A 20,638-nucleotide genomic window follows, 5' to 3' on the forward strand; every position below is an offset into this window, starting at 1 on the left:
AATGCATGGGACGTGTCAGGACGTGTCATGTACCGGTTTGTTCTCTACAGGTTTCGGAAAATAAGTGCAAACACTTTCTCCGTAATCCTTGCACTGGCAAAAATACAACATGTCGCCTCTTTTATGGGGTTAAACATTGTGTTGTTCGACAGCCAGACAGTCACTAACGGTGCTGCGTTTCAGGGCTGCGGCACAGGATGTCCCCGTCATTAGGGAAGAGGCTGAGCGTTTTTCACAGGACACAGAGCAACAAATGTTATGGAAAACTCGGATCTCCAACATTATTGCCACCCTGCCGGGTTCCTATAAAAATCAACGAAGCATGAGAATGCAGTGCTTTCATGCGCCCTTGTGGTTTTCCTGGAAACATGTACTGTAATTAAATCCATGGCAAGCAGTTTCTCAATGCTAACTGAAATCCTGCGTCTGATTGCCAAATAACAATCCCCGCTCGACCATGGGAGTAACAGTGAACATTACGATTCAGCTGCACAGTGACATCAGGTAAATGTATTACTGTAAAACAAGACACTATAATAGACTATAAGGATATAAGAAACAATTGATGTTGCCTATAGAGCAATAGACCTTTCACGGAGAGTAATTTGCAGGACAATATGTTTACAATTCAGCATTTTGTATATAGATACATACAAATAAATACAATATATGACTATTGATACTGTATGCATCAACAACACATCTGTCAAAAATAGTTACATACATCTCTAAATACACAATGTTCAAATGGCAGAACCTCGGCAGATCCCCCAGCTTGTGTGGCTTGCCTTTGTGGACACTTTTTCCAACTTTCCAGCTGCTGTATAGGTGAAAGCAACCCAAAAAATAGTTATTCCATTTACCACCTTATAAATCTTCAGATTAATCATCACAATGGATTCTCACTAACACATTTCAGAGGTTTCAATTAAATAATGGGGGTGTAATTCCAAGACTTACAGGATTTCTGTAAAAGCAGAGCAATTATATTAATGAACATTTCAATCTCAGTTTGTTGAAAATGAATTAAATGTGCAAAAATTCTTACAATTATATGTCAGAGGAAGTCAATCCAAGCTAAAGCACTGTTTACATAAACCCATAGGGATTACACTACGATTTAAACAATCAAATCAATAAATTAATATATTTTGGTGCAATCCATTACTGATTTCACCGTACAGCCACAGCTCTAAATCTATCAGAGAAGATTATCATAGAAAATTGAAAACTCTCATAGGTCCTGCAGTTTTGGCAGCCATGTTAGAGTTTAGTTGTTCTACAAAATTCACTACTGTAAACATGATCACATGCACGTCTGTTCTTAGAACAGGAAAAAAAAAAAAAAAAAGAAAAAAAAAGTTTACTGCAGACTACCCCAAATTAGTTTAAGTATGCAAACATTGCACCTTCTGAATGAGTCTGCTCTTGTGCACAAAGCGGTCTGTGCGTTTGTTGCATGCCATAGGTTAATAAATGTTATCTATCAACTTACAACGCATATCCACTGCTATAAATAGCAACCTCAGTCGAACATCCTTCAGTAGCACTCATGCTTTCTGCAGATTCACTTTTAGACATCAGCTATTGCAGACAATTCTTTTTCTAGCATGTATAACCCAACATCCCTGAGTTTTTAGTCGTTTCTAACTATGAATGAACAAGAGACTGAGCTGGTATAGAGTCTTCTTCGAAATTGTCTAAATTTACAAGTAACGTGCTAAAATGGGTTAAGAGTATTCACTGCTTAAACCTTGGCAAAGAGGCAGCATTACATGGCAAATGACAAGTTTTACAGGTAACCGACAAAAGCTAAACAATGAAAATGTCTGGCCTCCAAGGGAAATGGAAAACCCCTGAAAGTTTTTAGGTTCATCAAACCAAAAAAGTCCAAACCATCTGTGCATCAGAGGGCTGCCGTGGTAGTTGAGGTTTGAGTAATAAAGACAGCTTGTGGGTTCGTGGGAGGCTGCGTGAAGACAGAAATGACTGCTGATCTAGTCGGATTGTTGATTTAAGGTCATGGTGAACATCAGTACTGGAGAAAGACACAAATAAACAAGCATCAAAGAGTTTAACATCCAGGATGACAAAGCAGGGGGAAGAATTAGAGATTTTTTTTTACCAACAAGAACAAGACAAGACAAAAACCTACCTGCATTGATTTTGGCAGCGAGAGTACAACAACATTGGAGAATCTGTCATGCATTTATTTGAGACTAGTAGTTTATTTGTCAATGCCCACATTTTGTCTAAGCTTTTCAGTACAGTGCTCCAGTTAACAAATATAAAGGTGCATTAGTGCGTCAGTCCTCTGCAGGACATACATTGTGAGACATTAGCTTTCTACAATACAGAATATCGCGATGTGATTTTGCTTTACTGCGCATGAACCTTTGACTTCATTTTTAAGGGACAATTATTTGCTGCAGTTCTGAAACGGACTAGTTATTTGAGAAGAGACATCAGTCAATCATTGTACTGAAGGGACTTCTTGAGCAATAGGGAAGGTGCTGAATAACATCAAGGACTGGAGACTCTACAGTTTACAAATATATATGCATTTTACATGCTGTACGTATATGTTCATGTGAACAGCAGCCTACTGCTTACATGCATATTAAAATAATGACAATTTAAATGGAGAGCACAGTTCTAATCCTGACGAGGATAGCACTATTTAGAACTGGCGGTTGTAGAACTGGAGAGATGTCTATATTGAAAAAAACAAAAACCGAAAAACCAATGGAGAGTCATACTTTCCTGTTACATATCTGTTCCTGCCTGCTGCACTTCTTTTTGGTGTCACCAACTAGCAAAATGGTGTTTTTACACAGATGTCTAAACAGACAGGGGATTTTGAGAAAACCCCTGTAAAATCAGTACATTTTCTGTCTACAGTTTCTGACATGCCTCTTTTCCCACTGGGTTCCAACACAATGCATATAGTTCGGCACCTATGTTTCCATGGTGGTCTTCTTTACACAGAGAGTCGTCACAATCTGGAACAAACTCCCCAGCGATGTGGTTGAAGCTGAAAGTTTGGGAACACTTAAAAATAGACTGGATAGGATCCTTGGATCACTTAGTTATTAATGGACACCAAACGAATGGTCGAATGGCGTCCTCTCGTTTGTGAACTTTCTTATGTTCTTTCTTCTTATGTTCTAGTGGGTCTAGACTATTTTGGGCTGACGTACCCAGCTGCATATCAAGCAGCCAAGCCTTGCAAGATTATGTTCACCATGAACATGTCTGAATTGCCTCGGGTTCATATACAACACATTGATGAAAGCCAATGGGGAAATGTAATGGGGAAGCCATTCAGGTCTTTAATTAGGGTGCTTTAGATTTGCAAAGAGTTTTTGATGCCTTTCTTTCTCAGTACAGTGATTGTAAGAGAGAACCTCACAAGAAAAAAAAAAACCTGCAACAAAACAATACTGGTGTTGAGATACAAGTGGTTTTCTTTCTTCACAGGACTTCTATGCTAATGATGCTAATATCAGCTCTCCTACCCCTCTTGAATTGCTTTCCACATCTTTAACTGCCACTCAGACCATCTCCTCTAGGATGCAATTAATCTGCTACAGGCTCTTGGGGTTGCAAATGTACTTACAGTCCACCACCAATGACCGCACACTTTTGCATGTTATCCAATACTTCAGTTTTATTTATTGCACCTTGTTTATTGTCCTATGTATTGTACTGTGTGAACAAAATCTTATATTTTCAGTTTCTCAACAGCAGAAATGCACCCAGAAAGCGGCACTTTTATCTATATTTAATGATATCAATGAATGCCTCCTACATAGTCTCAAATAATGGAAGACAACAGTTTTTCTTGGAATCAAGTCCTAGCCCAGTCCTAGAAGACTCTCAGGGCTGGTTTCACAGACCCACATTAGCACTAGTCATGGACTGCCCAATATTGTTTTAAATAGATTAGTCCTTGATTAGTGCTAATCGAGGTCTGTGAAGCCTCCATCAAGTTCAAGAAGGACAGAAAGGTGGAAAAGTATAGGTTAGAAACTAATAATTTTCATTCAACATAACCTGTACCAATGATCAATGCATCATGAAATGTAGAAATCATTTTATAAAATGATAAAATAGGTTGAGCTTTCAGGATTCAATAGAGGAAAACAATTGCATCCATTCATCTTTAAAAAGACAAATACAGATGGGTGACAAATTAAAGGAAAAACCTGAATAAATGAGTGGAGAAACAACAAATGCAGATGCCTCCAAACTGGTGTACTGCATGATACAATTAAGCAACATCCTATCATGCTCTGTGGCGTGTATAAAAATGCTGAGCAGGCCCAGTTGACCTCGATTTTGGATCAAGATAGCAAGAGGAAAGAATCTAAGTGACTTTGAAAGAGGGGTCAGTATTGGGGCACGAATGGCAGGAGCTTCAATCACACAGACGCTCAACTGGCTAGTGTTCTCGACGAGTGGGTGAGTGCATGTGTGGTGACACCAAGAGAACGGTACAGGCCTGACTGCTTGACCCCTACAGTGAGGGGGGCCGGGGGCTCTGTTATGCTGTGGGGGGCATTTTCCTGGCATGGTTTGGGTCCACTTGTCCCCTTAGAAGGAAGGGTCACTGCAAATCATTACAAAGTTATTCTGAGTGATCACCTTTATCCTAAGGTGAAACATTTCTATCCTGATGGGAGTGGTCTCTTCCAGGATGAAGAGGTGTGAGCGCTCACTGAATGGTTTGAGGAGTATGAAAATGATGTGAATCATATGCTATGGCCTTTGCAGTCACCAGATCTCAACCCAATTGAACACCAATGGGAGATTTTGGACTGACGTGATAGACAGCGCTCTCCACCACCATCATCAAAACACCAAATGAGGGAATATCTTTTGAAAGAATGGTGTTCATCCCTCCAGTAGAGTCCAGAGACTCGTAGAATCTGTGCCAAGAGCATTGAAGCTGTTCTGGTGGCTCGTGGTGCCCAACACCTTACTGAGACACTTCATGTTGGTTTTTCCTTTAATTTGTCAGACGTCTGTATATAGGTATATTAACTTTCACATCCCAAACTTAACATCTTTCAGGGCACCTTTGGCTCAGTTTGGTCTCACACACCATTGCATTGTATTTGCATTGAAAATGTGCAAGAAGGACTTTCTTTTAGCAAAATAGTCTAGTAATCAGCAATGAGTGTGTGAAAAAGTGTGAAACGGTTCAGGTGACAAACCTTTAAAGTATACCTTCAAAATGGGCTAGCTCTGGTGATGGCATGTTAAGACATCTCACCACCACAGGGCAGAAAATATCTCCATGAAGAAAAACTGAAATGTAAAAAAAAAAAAAACCTGCAGAAAGAGGTCGGATAAAGGGCATTTCCTCATTAACGTAATAGTTATTTGCATGCTGATTTTCAGAGTCTGCATTTTTCTGAAACTTTTTTTTTCTACTTCCTTTTCCTGTGCATGTGATCCATGACTAAATTGTGCTACAGAGCAATAGAAAAATTGTGTTCTTCTGCTGCATATATAAACCTAGTCATTGAAATCACATGCAAAAAAGGGGGAAATAAATATATCCAAATTATGTAATTAACTGAATTACCTACTTGGAAAAGCAGGGTTTAAGGCATTTATAAGCCTTGAAATAATGGTAGCAGAAATTAAAGTCTGGATCTAAATTGAATGGGTTTAAAAGACAAGCAAAAGAATGATGAAAAAACCCCAAACCAATGTGCAGTCTGGAGCAGATCAAGAGCCCTTTGTGGTTGCAGCCTGACAGAACTGTGAATTCAGAAGAAATCTCAAGTTCTCCACTCAGGCGATGGCAAAAGAGAGCACCTCAAGTGAATGCCCACCTTCACAGAATGGGCTTCACATTTGATACATTCACAACGGTGTGAACTTGAGTCTAGACATTCAAGCCTCAGAGGCCAGCGTTTCAATTTCCTCAGTCTGATTAGATGAACATCGATAGTGAGTTTAGGTATAACAAAGTGTGATTGTAAAGGATATGGTCACAAAAAGATCAACAAGCACTCTGAGTGAATAACAATTGTGTTCTCCTATGGCAATTTTATTTTGTCTTGAAAATGCTCAAACTACTATTCCATATATACAAATCCCACGAAGATGAATATAAGCATATGCTTACTTAACTAGGTAAAACATGGAATGAGAATGAAGGTTTGCAATGACTGAAGGGAAAAAAATGTTTATTAGTGATCACATTACTTAAATGGTAGTTTGAGGCATACGTAAAATAAGAGCTACAAGATTGAGTTTGTAAACTGTAATAAAAGGACACAGAACATTCCACAAAAATAAGTGTAAAACAGGCAAATTCATTCATGAAGTTTATTAAATAGATTTAAATGCATTTTACATCTCCAACAGTACTACATTTTTGAAAGTTAGTACTCTGAACTTTTTGTTTTCAGTAACACTGCTTTATATAGTAAGACATCTTCCTTCAGCAAATGGAGGTCCCTATACAAAAATCTGACAGATATACAAAAAGGGTTTCACTTTTGAAATCTCAGCCACAAGATAAAAATAATAATGAATAAAACAAAGCAGGCCGAAGTGTTGTACAATAAAATGCAGCAAAACAAAGCATACAACCCCCCCCCCCCAAAAAAAAAAAAAAGTGGCTCTTTCACAGGTAAAATCAGTGCTCATCTATGAGTCTTAAAGGGACAGATACAAATATTAGGGGCAAGCATGACAGGCATCTGTATAGAAAGCAAAACTACTGGTCATAGACAGCAGGTTATAAGGGTCTGTAATGCATAACGAAAAACAAGTAATGCATCTTGAACATTTGTGAACTAGGCTGGGCTAATCTAAAGATTACGGTCTGAAGATTTGTTTCACAGTCTAGTTTAAAAGATGAGGGAATATAGTTAATGTCATAAAGGTAGTTTAAAATATGTACAGTACAGATGGCGCACACTTTTTTTGGTGAAAAGGATTCAAATAAAAATAGTTCCTAGTTTTTAAATTGGGAACTTCTACAGCTATGCATCTGTGTGAAGAACTTATGTTTACAGTACATTTTTCCCCTAAATGATAAGGAAGAGGAGGCCTGCACATGCATTGCCATTGGCCCGCCTATACTCTTCAGTCAATTTAGAAGAGAAACTAAAAATGAAAACTTTATACCGTCCCTTTAAGACATTAATGACATATTACATATTAAGGTGGTTGCATATTAAAGTATTCATATTGCACATCATACAAAAATAACATTAAATACTGCTTGCTCTACTGTTTTAAATACAAAAAACAAATGTCTTTGAACAAGTTTCACTCATCTGGCTTCTTGCTGTCCTGTACAGTCCTGCTGTGTTTCAAGTTCATCCAGTAAAGGCCATTCATTTTTCAAAGTAATAATTCACTTCATTTATTCATGTGGAATCTTTTGGCACCGAATCCAAAATGAGGAATTAAACCATGGAAGGCCTAAACTTTAACCCCCCCAACCCCAATAATAAGTATGTGTTTCTATTGGTACACTACACATTCACAAATTGTGATTCAGTAGTTGACAAGTGTATCTTATTACATCAACTCGACAGTTCCACTTCTGTCCGACTTCTAAGAAAAACAAAGAAAATGCACTTCTCCCTGCTTCCTCAGGCTGGCTGCTGTGGGTTTACATTCATATGGGGAGGGTGGCCGAGAAGTCCAATTCTTTGCTTCTGCTTCCTCTGTTCAGTCATCTGGAAAGATTGACAAGATTGTTTTTTTTTTTTTTTCATAGCTACAAGCCATTTCCTGTGCTAATACAGCACCCTGTCTGACGTCTCAGTAGCACTGCTGCGAACCCACGGCTGCAGACACTGTTTCCACAATAGGATTATAAGAAGCAGCCGCTCCCGAAGCTGTAGTTTCTTGTTCCAAGAAACAAGACTAAACCAGACGGAAGAGAAAGACAGACCTGCAGAAAAAAAACCCTGCTGTTTTGGATTGAGCCATGCCGTTTAATTGTAATCTTTGCCTTTTTAGTAACACAAAAATTCATTATTTTGTATGTAAACAACCTTAAATGTAAATAACAGTCATTAGTCGTCAAATAAATAGTTTTACAATTACTTCACATACGATTTATAACACTATATGAAAACAACAATGCTTTAATCAAAGTCAAGAGACCTGATAAACAGATAATTTTCTTTCAGTTGTGTCAGTAATGTGGTGAATAATGCCTAATCTCTCTTTTATAAAAAACTGATGTTCTGAAATTGAGCTGCCTCATGTGACTATCACAGACCCGGGTCATAAGGATGGCTTTCAAAACAAAAAGGGTAGTATAACAAAAATTAAACCGATCCATCAAAGAAGCCTTTAAGCAAAAACTTGGTTATGGAGACAGGATAAAAGTGGCACGGAGGAAGGAGAGCATGGGTTTGGATAGGGAGTGTGTGCGTGTGTGTCTGTCTGCGCATGTGAGGAGAGAAGAGAAGGAGGAAGGAGGAAGGAGGATTTGGGGGGTGAAAGTCCTGCAGTAGAAATGTAGGCCTTGGAGCTAAAGCTCTGCAAACTAATTTAGGAAATTAGGTTTCATGTGATGTAACAGATGGAGCAGTTTTTTTTTTTTTTTTTTTAAAGGATTTGCTTGTTTGTGCTCCACTTTCTTGTCATGCAGTGTGCAGCAGACGCCCTGCAGGCTGGGAAGAGCAATGATACGGCTCACCAGGACTGTAGACCTCCTTGGTAGAGATCATCCTCTAAAGGCAAACTACTTTATTGGAAAAGCATAATTTGTCATTTGTAATTTGTATTGGACATATTCTCAATGTTAGGCCTTTACATCTTACAACTAATAACAAACATAAATGCATGTATTCTGATGAATGTAATTTCAAAAACAAACAAAAAAGTGCGACCCTTAAAAATTGCATAAACCAGCATTACCCTGGATATGTTTTTTTTTTTTTCTGATTTCAATACATCTTTCCAACATTAAAAATAAACAAAAACAGAAGTTAGTTTGATCTTCATTTGGCAGACAGTACTATTGCATCTAAATCTAAGGTTTCCTCAAATGACAGTTTGGTTTTTCCTTGTCTGGACCACAGCATCAAGATTTGAGTTATTTGTTGAGACTTCTCATTTTACTGCCTTCCCCCAACAAGTATACTTCCTGAAGCTAAAAAGTTAGTAAACAAAAATAGTAAAATAAAGTTTAAAAAAAAAAAGAGGGGCTAAGAGCAAACAAAAAATGAATCCCAGAGTCTTATTGTTGAATATTTCAATCCTGATATCAGTATTTGCTGACAAATTTCAGGCCGTTTGCCATTTTTATCTGATGAAAGCAAACCTCAGGAAAATAAAATGAGAAACTATAAATTGAGTGTCAACTCACTATGTACTCAATTTTAAACATTGTGGTGTAAAAATCTTTGCCAAATCTGGTAATCACTAAGAATGGGTCGAGGACAGCATTTATATCTAGCTCTCAACATAGGAGAGCCACATAAATAGATATTCTGATTAGGTTTTCCAGACAAACCCCCTCACACTTGCATAAATTCAGATTTACACTGGCACCTTCAAGAATTATTTAAAGGCTTTATTTATAAGGACACTGCATTAATGTCAAACCTTGCTTGAGATTTTATACTGGCTGCTCGGTGACTTGAAGACCCCTAATGTAATATTTTGAAATCTGTTAGTATGTACTACCACAAGACCAATGATTAGAGATGAAAAATACATGGTAACTCTTAGAATCTTTGCTTGGAAGTAAAATAAAATATGCAGTAGCCAGTTGTATAGAAACACCTGGCTGTTTTGTTGTGACGTACATTTTGACATGCTGACAAAACTTGCTCATGTTAGGTGATAATTGGTTTTGGGGCAGTGTGTTTTGAAACAGAATTGGTAAAGCAGTCTAGGTGCAGTATATACTGCAGAGCTCAGATGGTAAATTCAACACATGCTATAGTGATTAACAGCTTGAGATCTCAGTATACATGTGTCTGAACTCCACTATCTGTATAAACTTAATTAAAAGGAGTCTTAGAGCACATCCATGGTGGTTGACTTCAGTTTTGGAAATCTCTTTGGCCAGAGTGGGCTGTAAAGTCTGATGTACAAATCATGCCCCTAGAATCTTGCTACTGCAGCGCTACGGTACAGCATGTGTCTACAGTAACACAGCCCTATTGGAAGAGGTCTACTGTTCAGAAGCTGCTGCAGACTCACCTGCTCTTTGAGCTCTGTCAACTGGCCAGACAGATTGGACACTAGCTTCATGGTGGTCTCCAGCTTCTCCTGCAGATTGCGAATTTCATTCTGTTCCCCCTCAGCATCACTACTGACCAGAGACATGGCACGCATCCGTGGGAACCAGTCCAGGTTGTGCTCCTGCAACACACAAGTCATTCTAGAGATCAGAACAGTGCAGAGACCACCATGGTGCAAAACCCCTCAGCAGAGTACCGCATCACAAATTTTTTTAGGAGTTTTGTGTAGAAAAAAAATAAATGCTTTCATTTATAGAAGCTTACATGGGGGACAGTTTTGGACAAATCTGTTAAAAGGGCATGGTATATATTAAAACAATGAGATCTTTGGCTATCACCTCAGTTCCTCAGTTTGGGTATATTGTAAACTGTCCTGCCTAATGTAGTGCCCTCATCGAAAGCTCCATGGGAGTCATTGTCCCAAACCTTCAGTCAATCTTGAAAACCTACAAGCCATTCACCTCTCAGACCTGCCTAGTCAAGTGTCAGCTCCACAAAAATTCCCCAAATGAAAAGAAACGCAAGGAATTTCCATATAAGGTAATGAACAGATTCCAGAGGAGGCTGTAGTACAGGCTGCCAATGCAAACCATGTTTTAAATGATAACAATAGGACAAACTTCTCAGAGGCAAAACACCTTTTAAAATACATAGGGACAAGAGGTCAAGCAGTCATGCACATTTATAAAACTTATTAAAATGCTGTTCAGAGCTTATGAAGCTACAAAAGCTATCATCTGGACTGGAGGTATGGCAGTGGTTGGTCACAGTGACTCAGGAACTCTAGAACAACATTTATGTAGGATTACTGAAAACCTATAATGATCTGGCTGAGGAATTAATTTTCTGAAGATCATGGTGAGTTGAATAATTAAAAAGCAGATTTGACAAAAAATATATATATATATATATATTTTCTTGGGAAATATTTTACACGGCAGACACGTGTTTTCCGAATAATAATTTTATGAACCGTACTAGTGGCCATACATCTCGAAGTTCAAAACTAAGAACAAAATAAAATTTGCAAAAGTCATGCTACATAGTACATATTTACCTATGTAGTTGTCCACAATAAAGCGGCAGAACTCATCTACATAACCTCGTCTATGAGACAGCCTCATCTTGGACATTAAAATGTTCAATACAGTATAATAAAAAAAATATATAACAAAATTAACAGTACACTGAATACTGTGTATGGCTGAGTACCATAGTTGCATTTTATCCATCTTTAGCAGATCTGACTAATCCATAAACTTCAAAAAAGAATGCTTGTAAGAACTTAAGAAAATCGCTTGCTCTTTGGAAAAGGCTAATCTACCTGAAGAAAAGGTCCCTAAAGAACCTTAGTGAGTTATTGAGTCTTTATTAATGATAAACTCAACCTTGCATACATTTTTCATTCATTGACTAATTCAACACATGGATTTAATCTGACCTCCATTAAAGGATAACTTTCCTAAAGAACAGGAAAACACTTTGGGGCCGCAATGACTACAAATAGCTTTAAAACAGCTGTTTAAGAATGAAACAGCCTCTTAAGAAAGAAAATTGCTTAACTCCTAGACCAAGAAAGAACAGGAAAGGCTGCAATGGCAATGGGAACCGAATAGGCCATTGTTTCCTTGGAGATGAAAAGACTAATAGCAGTCGCTAATACCAACAAGCCACATTTTAAACAAAACATCAGCATGTTAGATGAAAAATTACAAAAGGCCATCCTGATTGTACAATACCAGGGGCTGTGGCAGTCTGCTTGCAGACAGTAGCCACAGGGCCCTCCCGCCACGCATTCCTTCTGGTCTCTTCCTCATTCAGCACTGGCCTCTCACATACCAATGGGATTGTGTACTGTCTCAGCTCAACCTCCTACATGCTTGGGCAGTGCAAGTGGGGGCTGTGCAGACTGGCTTTCTGTTCCCGTCAACACACACTAGCTGACACGCTTTCATCTGGAGGGCACTGGAAACCGCAAAAAGGAAGCCGCCTCACCACATTTCACAGGCTTTCTGGTTAGTGCTCTTCTAGGTAACGTGAAGAGTGGAAAAGTCCCCACAGTGCAAACAGCTCTGCAATCTCAGACACGGGGGAGTACTGACCAGCCTTCAAACTCTGTCCACAGTATTAGTTTCAACCAAACAGAAGAGTATAAAAAAAGGAGGGGGGGGAAAGCAGAGGGGAATCACAGAGTTTGTGATGCTTCACTTTACTCATTCTGAGAAGAAATGCGAGTGTGGTTTTTCAGGCTGACTTCCTGAGACAGACATGTGGCAGTTTATTTACCTTGATTACCCTCAAGTAGGTCTGTAATGTGAATGTAACCTGAAAATGAATCTTTTCCCCCCTCATTAATCTAATTGTTACAGTTTTGTGTAAAGAAAAAAAAAATATATAGGACTGTAATACTACTAAATGTAATTCTGTCAAGGTTTCACAAAATGTGGTTTGTCTTCCCACTCCTGAAACAGTTGTCTTGCACTTGGTCTAGTGCTGCTTGAAAATGGTAGACTTTTTGCCATTCTGCAATTGCCTGCATTGCACAACAAAGACACTGACAGGACAGTAAACTATAAAAAAATAAATCTCACATTGGTTGTTGTGTCCACTGCTATAAAAATGCAATTAGTTCAACATTGAAAAATAAACAACAATTCAGAGTATTTGTATTTATTTAGATTTCATATATGCAAGACATACTGAGAGAGATTGTTAAATCTAACCTATCCCTAACCTATGTAGATCTTGTATTACTTGCTTCATAGCTACTGGTGTGTCCCTGGCAAGTCCATGCAGTTATTTTAAGATTTGACTATTGTTTCCAACACTAAGACTATTGTATTTGGGTTACTATTCATTGTGTTCTGAAGAGATTTATTAGGGATCACTTCAAATTGCTGGAGAGCATCACACAACCTTTCCCATCACATTTCTTTACAATTAACATGTGAAAGTTTTTAAAATGCACACTGTAATGTAATTTCTCATCAAACCATAACTGACACTACAAACCTCCATCTACAAGTCCTGAGTCCCATGGCCCTATTGGATGGCTATTAGAAGAATCTGCTGTTGCCTTCACTGAATCCCACTTATAGTCAGCAGCCTGCCAACATACACAATATCTGAGTGGATAGATGCATGTGCTTAGCTGTTCAGTGTGGAAGTTAGGTCAAACATTAACTGGCATATTCTGCACAGCTGCATTAAAGGAGAGAACAAGTCACGCAAGACCCTGGACGGAGTCTGCTAATGAACTGTGTGAAATGTCCTTCGTGTTCCCTGTGTCTGGATCTATTCTTCCATGTTTTCTTCCAGTGCAGTGTCAATCTTGTGTTTTGAATTTGCCAACCACCCCCCCCCCCGCCCCCAGCGGTCTCTGCAACCATGTTTACAATTCAAAACATTGCCAGTAAGTCCGAGACCGCTATCGCTTCATCATATTCTAGTTCATCGACTACTTCAACTTTGTACCAATTCAAGGGAAGTGAAGGAAGTGCATTTTTCATTTTTAAAACCACAAGGACCGACACACAAAGACAGGATGCTGTGTGGTTTTTCAGCTACAAAACAAGACGCAGACAAGACGTATGGTCCGTAAAGTGCATACTGAATGAATGAAGATTTTTTTGTTTTTTTTGTTTTGTGTCTGTAAAGGCTAACGTAAATTGAAAGCACTCCAAAAATAATACGCAGGTCACATCCCATATCACAATAGGGTCCCATTTAAATTTCAACCCAGAATGTAAACTGTGCATAGCCAGCCTAAATGATAAAGAAGCATCTGGCTGACCAAACTAGCAAACTTCATTCCTATCACTCTAGTAACATTCGTGTGGGTTAACATGTTTTACATGCTGATGCCATTTTATTCAAATCTCTTATCAACTTTATGAAGAGATGTATACTGTGGTCATCTTTTTGTTACTTGACTATGTATGGTTGTTACTGTTCATTCTTTGTATATACAGAGTTGTTCAGCATATTTCCTTCAAGGCTCTATGCTGTATAAGCAGAGGAATGCAGTTTTACACTGGACAGAAATTACCTTTCAGAAGATCTCTTGCCAATTCACACTGTTAATTCTGCCCTGTTAAAACATACAAATGTGTAACATTTGTGAATTTGCCTACTTTTCCTCCCTCCAACCAAATCAAAACTGTGACCTACCTGCGAATCACAAAGTACTAACCTGTATCCTATTGCATTTTAATGTATTGTAATGTAAAGCCACTTTCTCCTACTTATAAAATCAATTCGCAATATAGTATAAGTTTGTAATTCAAATTTTATTGGTAGATCAAAGTTTTGGTTTGATCTAGCCCTTAGTCTGTTTCAGTGCTTGACTTTTGTAACAGACTGGGATCACTTGTATGTGACAAAGCCTATTTATTTTCATTAGGTGGGAACAAACTAAATTGAATTCCCCAAGCAGAAAAGCACCAAGTTCCCAATTTAACAAAGATGTTAGTTTTCAATCTAGGTAGGGGACAAATGCAGAACATGAGCACTCTAAAAAGGATTCACTAGAAAGTATTTGGCTTTAAAAAAACATGTTTTGCCATAGTGCAAACCTTTTTATTCCAATGTATGGAATTAAAATTACACTATTATGGAGAGAACTAGTTTTAAATGATCCACTTTTCCTTCAGTACTTTGACAAATGCGCCTTCTGCAGGTTAGATGCACAAGGCAAAGCAACCAGAAGCAGGCGTGTGTGTCGGTTTCACTGCGTTTGAATTTATCTTGAAATAATTCTTTGCATTCTCTCCATGTTGGGAATGCTCACTTACAAAAAACAGGAACCTGTACCTGCCTACCAGACTCCGTTGCTCTCAGGTTTACTGAGCACATTCAGTACACGCACGCAGGGGAGACTTATGTAAGCCCTCCGACGCATGCCAGCGGAGGCTCACTGTGAGGAAGTCCGTGACATGCCAGGAGCGCAGGCGGTCTGCTCCGGCCAGCTGCTATTAGACAGCAGCTCTGACGGGCTTCTCGGCATCAGCCCACTAATCCTCTCTCAGGTGACTCCTCACAAGACTCTAAACCTCCCTTACATAAACAGCAGGGTGAGAGACTGGGCCGTAGAAGCACTTGACCCTGAAAATATCAATGACCCCAAACCACAATATATATATAAAAGGAAAAGGGGCAATTTTCTAGCTCTGGTGTTTTACTTTAATTACCCAAACAGGTGATCTCATTTCCACTTTTCAGAAATTTACCACAAAAGCAGCACATTTATCCTAATAAAAGGTAATTTCTACAGTAAGGCGGAAGCTGAGCAAGCACACTATCCATTTATTGTCTTTAAAGGAGAAACTACTTAAGGAGGTTAATTTTTTTTTTACTTGGGTGGGGTGCAGTCACCAAACTAACAATTTCCCACACCACTCACCCATGACGGTGAGACTGTGAGATTTTCTGGTCACCAGACTGGTGTTGTTTGTGGAGGGGTGGAGGGGGTGTTTAGGATGACTAAGACTTTGCAGGAGTCTAGTGGATTAAGAATTAACCCTATTCACAGCAAGGGGATTCCCAGTACCTTGTATCCTGAATGGTATTATATGCCCCTAATTCTTCTGGCAGACTGAATACAACATTCCCAAAAACATAATTGTAACAGGAATAAAGCTTACATATCAACCCCAGGCACAGGAGATATTTTGATGGATTCCCCAACATCTTGTTCCAAGAAGAAGTCCAGTAAAGTCATAGTACAATACTCAGTGCAACACCCTTCCCTACTTGTGCAGTTCTGCAGCAATCTTAGAAAGATATGCCATTAATAAAAAAGGTGCACCTGAAGGAAAGAGGGGTAACAATCTAACTGTGCATACATTACAAAATAAGTCAAATGTAGTTAAGGTCAGGAAAAAGTGACACCTTCCCTCAAGTCAGAAAGTAATCTAAAAGAATGTCAGCACTGTTCCTGAGTGAGGAATGAAAATCAGTTTTATGCTTATATAACCTGGCATGCAGCTGCTATTCATACCACATTTCCTAACTTACTCCTTATAGTGTTTAAAGATCAGATAAGGTAGTTCTTTAGTAACCAGCAGCACGTACAACTGCCACCACCCTGCTGTGATGAAGGCGGAAGCAAAGTCCCAACTCTGGCTCAGACAAAAACACGAGTCATATGGGGGGGGGGTTGGGGGATAGAGAGAAAAAACAAAAACAGGCCCTAAGGTGAACCCTGACATTCAAATCATGGCAGAAATGTGAAGTGTGCATAATCTACTTAACAACAACAAAAAAGAAAACCTGCAAAAGCATTTACTTCCATGGAGCATTTAAATACTTTCCATTTTTTTGTGACATTCTTGTCAACATTGGCTGTCATACTGAGACAGTTACGTATATGTAGTTTAATAATTCACAATGTACCTTGATCATTTCTGCCACGTAGCTCTCGGGCCCAGTGTACTCGGTGGAGTCCTTCACTTTCACCAACACAATGAAGAACAGGTAGTGCCACATGTTGTGCTCCTCTTTAATGTGCTCCTCAAACGTCACAGTCTTATTGTCAAATTTGTCTCGCTCAAGACCTTTAGGTGAAAGACAAAAACCACAGCTGGATTAAGTGACTTAAATAAGAATCATGTTTTCACACGTGTTCACAACAGGACTTCATAATAGCAGCAGACTGCCTTCCTCCACACGTTGATAGTAAATGGTAACCACAGCACCCCCTAATTCTCTTTTTTTAACTTTCATTTGTCAAACAATATGAAGATAAAGCATTGACCAAATTGAACTGTAAATTCCTGTTGGTGCCTTTGGTACAACTGGCAATGTGTGCTACAAGGACACTTTCCAGATTCACCGATTCTCACAGCAGAACCTGTGCAGATTTTAGTGGTCATTTCTACTGAGCTTTGCACTAAAACAATCCCAGCAGTTCATTCAGTAAACCAATCTTGCATTCAGCAAAATGCATGCAGTGAAAGACCCAACAGTTTAGGAGTGAAGGCACACAGTGAAGGCAAACAGTTGGTAGGGTTAATGACTTACATAAGCCAGAATGAAGACTGGACTGACTAATAAAGATCTATGGCTTCTTGCTAATTATATTAGGTTGTTTTCAGAGCCTAGCTGGAATACTTGGCCTTTGCTACCCATTAGTGAGTTCCACTGAGGTAAGGTGTGAGATGTATGCTGGCTTCATGCATTGCAAATGCCTCTTCAGTTAGCTTCCCCCCACCACACACATGAGCTTTACTGAGAAAAGCATCACATAAGAATGATATACATTTATCATTAATATCACAGCCAAGGCAAAACCATCACAGGACAGGGACTGGCCTAATGTCTTAATTTAAATTAATTTATCCTTTCAAAGATGTAGACAGGTCGATCAGTCATGACCTCCCTCAGGTGACTGACGACCCATCTCATTTTCTCCTATCTTGCCCCACGATGGTGGAATGAGCTGCCCTTTCCTATTAGGGCTGCTCAGGTTTTTACCACCTTTCAAAGCCTCCTTAAGACCAGCGGTTTCGATTACACCTGTTGATCATTCTACATTTTCTCTCTCACTCTATTGTTGTTGCCCTTGTAATACTGTTTATATGAAAAACATTGAATGCCAGTGTTTGCTAAACAATAAGTCACTTTCAATAAAGGCATCTGCTAAATATTACTAAAGTTCAGGAATCCAGATAATTTTATTTAGAAAAAAGAAAAGCAGGCAACATCCAAAAAAAAAAAAATATATATATATATATATATATATATATATATATATATATATATATATATATATATATATATATATATATATATATATACTGGTAGATTACTTTACTTCTAGTGTTGTCTCGGTTGAGGTTTATCATCATTAGGGATAACAACTGACTGGTAACAGGATGAACTCCTACAACACAAGGATGACTAACCGTTCTGGGAAGAGGGGGCGGATCATCCCTGGCTACTGCAGGCAGGGCTTGTGTTTACTTTCCAACAAATGATTTCTCAGTTGCCAGCCAGCTGCACATTATGCTGCAACCTGACTTACTCAGCACTGGTTGTGCCCTTGGACGCACTGTGCTTAAATGAATTCATCACTCTGTCTATAGCCAGTGCACCCCCGCCAACAGCACATGACACCGGCTATACTTCCCTTCCGTGGCAATTTTGGTTTGGTGGCAATTTATGATTAGGGACAGCTGGGACCAGAAAGTGAGTACAGTCTGTCAAAGTCAGCAGTGTTTACCAAATGTATTAATGGTCAACACCAAAGCCTGTTCCATAGTTAATGTTTAACCTGAATTTGCAGAATCACATCACACAAATGTAGGGAAAAAAAAAATTGCTAGAACCTCAAGTTGTTGATGTACAGTCATTTATCTAATTAAAACCATGTGGGAGATAGACGGTGGTGTCTTCTCAAATCTGTGATAGAAATTACCATTTAAATAGCCATCATTCCATTCCTTACCACAAATGAAACAAGTTGTTTTTAGGACTTCTTCCTTCTTCTGTTTCTCACTCCTCAGGTCTGCGAAAGTGTCAATGATGACCCCAAAGATCAGGTTGAGAACAATGATGATGACCATGAAGAAGAACAGCAGGTCATAGATCACACGGGCGGCAAACAGAGGTTCCTGCAAAAGCAAAAGCCGGGCAATTGTGATGAACTGCTGTAACACCTGCTAAATGCTCATAATGAACGATTCCCTGCTTCACCCTTTCAAAAGGTACTTACCCACTTACTGGCATTTAAGTGTCTCATTTGAAAAAGCCTACATAGGGGAATGAACAAATGTAATCTAACTTATAATACATGACTATTGTACTTGTATGTGTGTGATGTAGTTACCCTACAAAACTTGCAGAAAAATAAGTCCATGAGATACTGAATAATACATCCGTTATATACTGGAATTTTAAATGTTGCCTGTTGGCTAGTATGTGCTCGATATCTGTAGCATTTTCTTTTTTCAATTTCAGAGAAAACCGTTTCACAAAAAGGATATGTTTGCATATAAGCAAGTTGGGACAAACAAAGGACATCATTACTACAGCAGGCTTGGAGAAACGTGTAGTTTCGAGTTTTCAAACTCTTAAGGATATATGTTTGTGCCAAAATAGATATTGCATCACTTTGAAACCAACTTCTTAGAAACGAAAGGTTTCATATTTCAGTGGTAACACACCATATTGACATCTCTATTCTGAATTCAAACATTTACTGATTTGCATTAAAAATACAAGTACAGCAAAGATTTCCTTTTCTGATTTCCCCGCAAGCAGAATTCAATAACAATGGAAATCTCAAGTGACATTCGAAAAGGTACTTTTATATTTAAAAAAAAAAAAAAAACCTGCATAGACCATTGACACGCTTCCATTTATTAAGGTAGTTTTTGGTAGAATTTAACAGATTTATACTCTTCTTCTTTTGATTAGTTAAAATGTCAGAAATTAACTGCCATGTTTCTAGTTTAAACCACATTAGAAACAGCCAACCAAAAGAGAAACCCTCTATAGATAATTGGTTCATGCCATTGAAATGCATTTCCATTATGGTTACCACCACGCAGCAATGCTTAAAGGCCGAATAATATCTTAAAGCAGAGTTAAAACCAAGAACAAATGCAATTACATTTAGGGGCTGGGTAGGGTAGGACTAAATGAATGGTATTTGTAAGACACTCACAAATGAAAGTTGGGAGCTGGAACACCCATCTTTTAATTCAACCTCTGGTGAAACCAGTTAAGATGTCCGAAACAGCACAATGCAAAAGATCCAATTGAACATCTGCAATGCGTTATTTGGGACTAAAGTGTGGTTGTAGAACTGAGAGGGGAAACTGTCAAGCCCCCCCAGTAATCAAAAGCAGTATTATTTGAGCTGCATACACTTGGCTAAACTGCCACTCCATGATTTGTTCAATTAAACCAAATGTATGAGCGACCAATCCACTCCCTCCTGTACCTCCTTGGAAGGCTTTCGGAGAACATCACCAACGCCGCCCCCACTCCTCAGGCCGTGGCTCAGCACAGTGACGATGCACATGAGCAACGAATCACAGGTCCTCTCCTTATCCTCAAACACAGCCGACTCCGTGCTGAGAGCTGAATGACAACCAGAGACATTTGGTATCCATTACAGTGAGGTTTAGTGGGGTCACAAAAAAAATATTGGAAAAAAAGAGATCTGCATAAAACTGTTTACATAGTACTAAAAAAATATTGACAAAACTACTCACCCCCTTTTTAAATCATGTTAATTAGTGATTCATTTAGTTTAATACATATTAGTTTATGTAAACAATCTTACATGTTGACCACTGATTCAGCACAGAGAAAGATTCCAGTTGACTGCATCAAGTTAAGAACATTCAACTGTCACTCCATACATATTTAGCCTATACACCCATCGAAAA

At 38.7% G+C, this 20,638-nt stretch overlaps 1 protein-coding gene and 1 long non-coding RNA gene across 6 annotated transcripts in view; one reads left to right on the forward strand and one right to left on the reverse strand.

The window, feature by feature from the left end:
- Nucleotides 1-6,331: 6,331 nt before the first annotated feature.
- Nucleotides 6,332-20,638, reverse strand: part of itpr1b (inositol 1,4,5-trisphosphate receptor, type 1b) — a 144,618-nt gene continuing 130,311 nt past the window's right edge. For all 5 annotated transcript variants that reach the window (XM_066698146.1, XM_066698145.1, XM_066698144.1 and 2 more), the window contains 5 exons: nucleotides 20,188-20,327; nucleotides 18,688-18,853; nucleotides 16,635-16,795; nucleotides 10,201-10,362; nucleotides 6,332-7,712 (listed from right to left, as the gene is read on the reverse strand). In XM_066698146.1, coding sequence (XP_066554243.1) covers nucleotides 7,626-7,712; nucleotides 10,201-10,362; nucleotides 16,635-16,795; nucleotides 18,688-18,853; nucleotides 20,188-20,327 — 716 coding nt within the window. In that variant the 3' untranslated portion in view covers nucleotides 6,332-7,625. The remainder of the gene's footprint in view (nucleotides 7,713-10,200; nucleotides 10,363-16,634; nucleotides 16,796-18,687; nucleotides 18,854-20,187; nucleotides 20,328-20,638) is intronic.
- Nucleotides 18,255-19,464, forward strand: LOC136736874 (uncharacterized). Its single transcript, XR_010811900.1, has 3 exons — nucleotides 18,255-18,428; nucleotides 18,746-18,946; nucleotides 19,200-19,464. It is a non-coding gene; the product is annotated as an uncharacterized LOC136736874 (long non-coding RNA).

This window comes from Amia ocellicauda, chromosome 3 (genome assembly GCF_036373705.1).
Source record: "Amia ocellicauda isolate fAmiCal2 chromosome 3, fAmiCal2.hap1, whole genome shotgun sequence".
In the NCBI taxonomy this organism is placed as follows: Eukaryota; Metazoa; Chordata; class Actinopteri; order Amiiformes; family Amiidae; genus Amia; species Amia ocellicauda.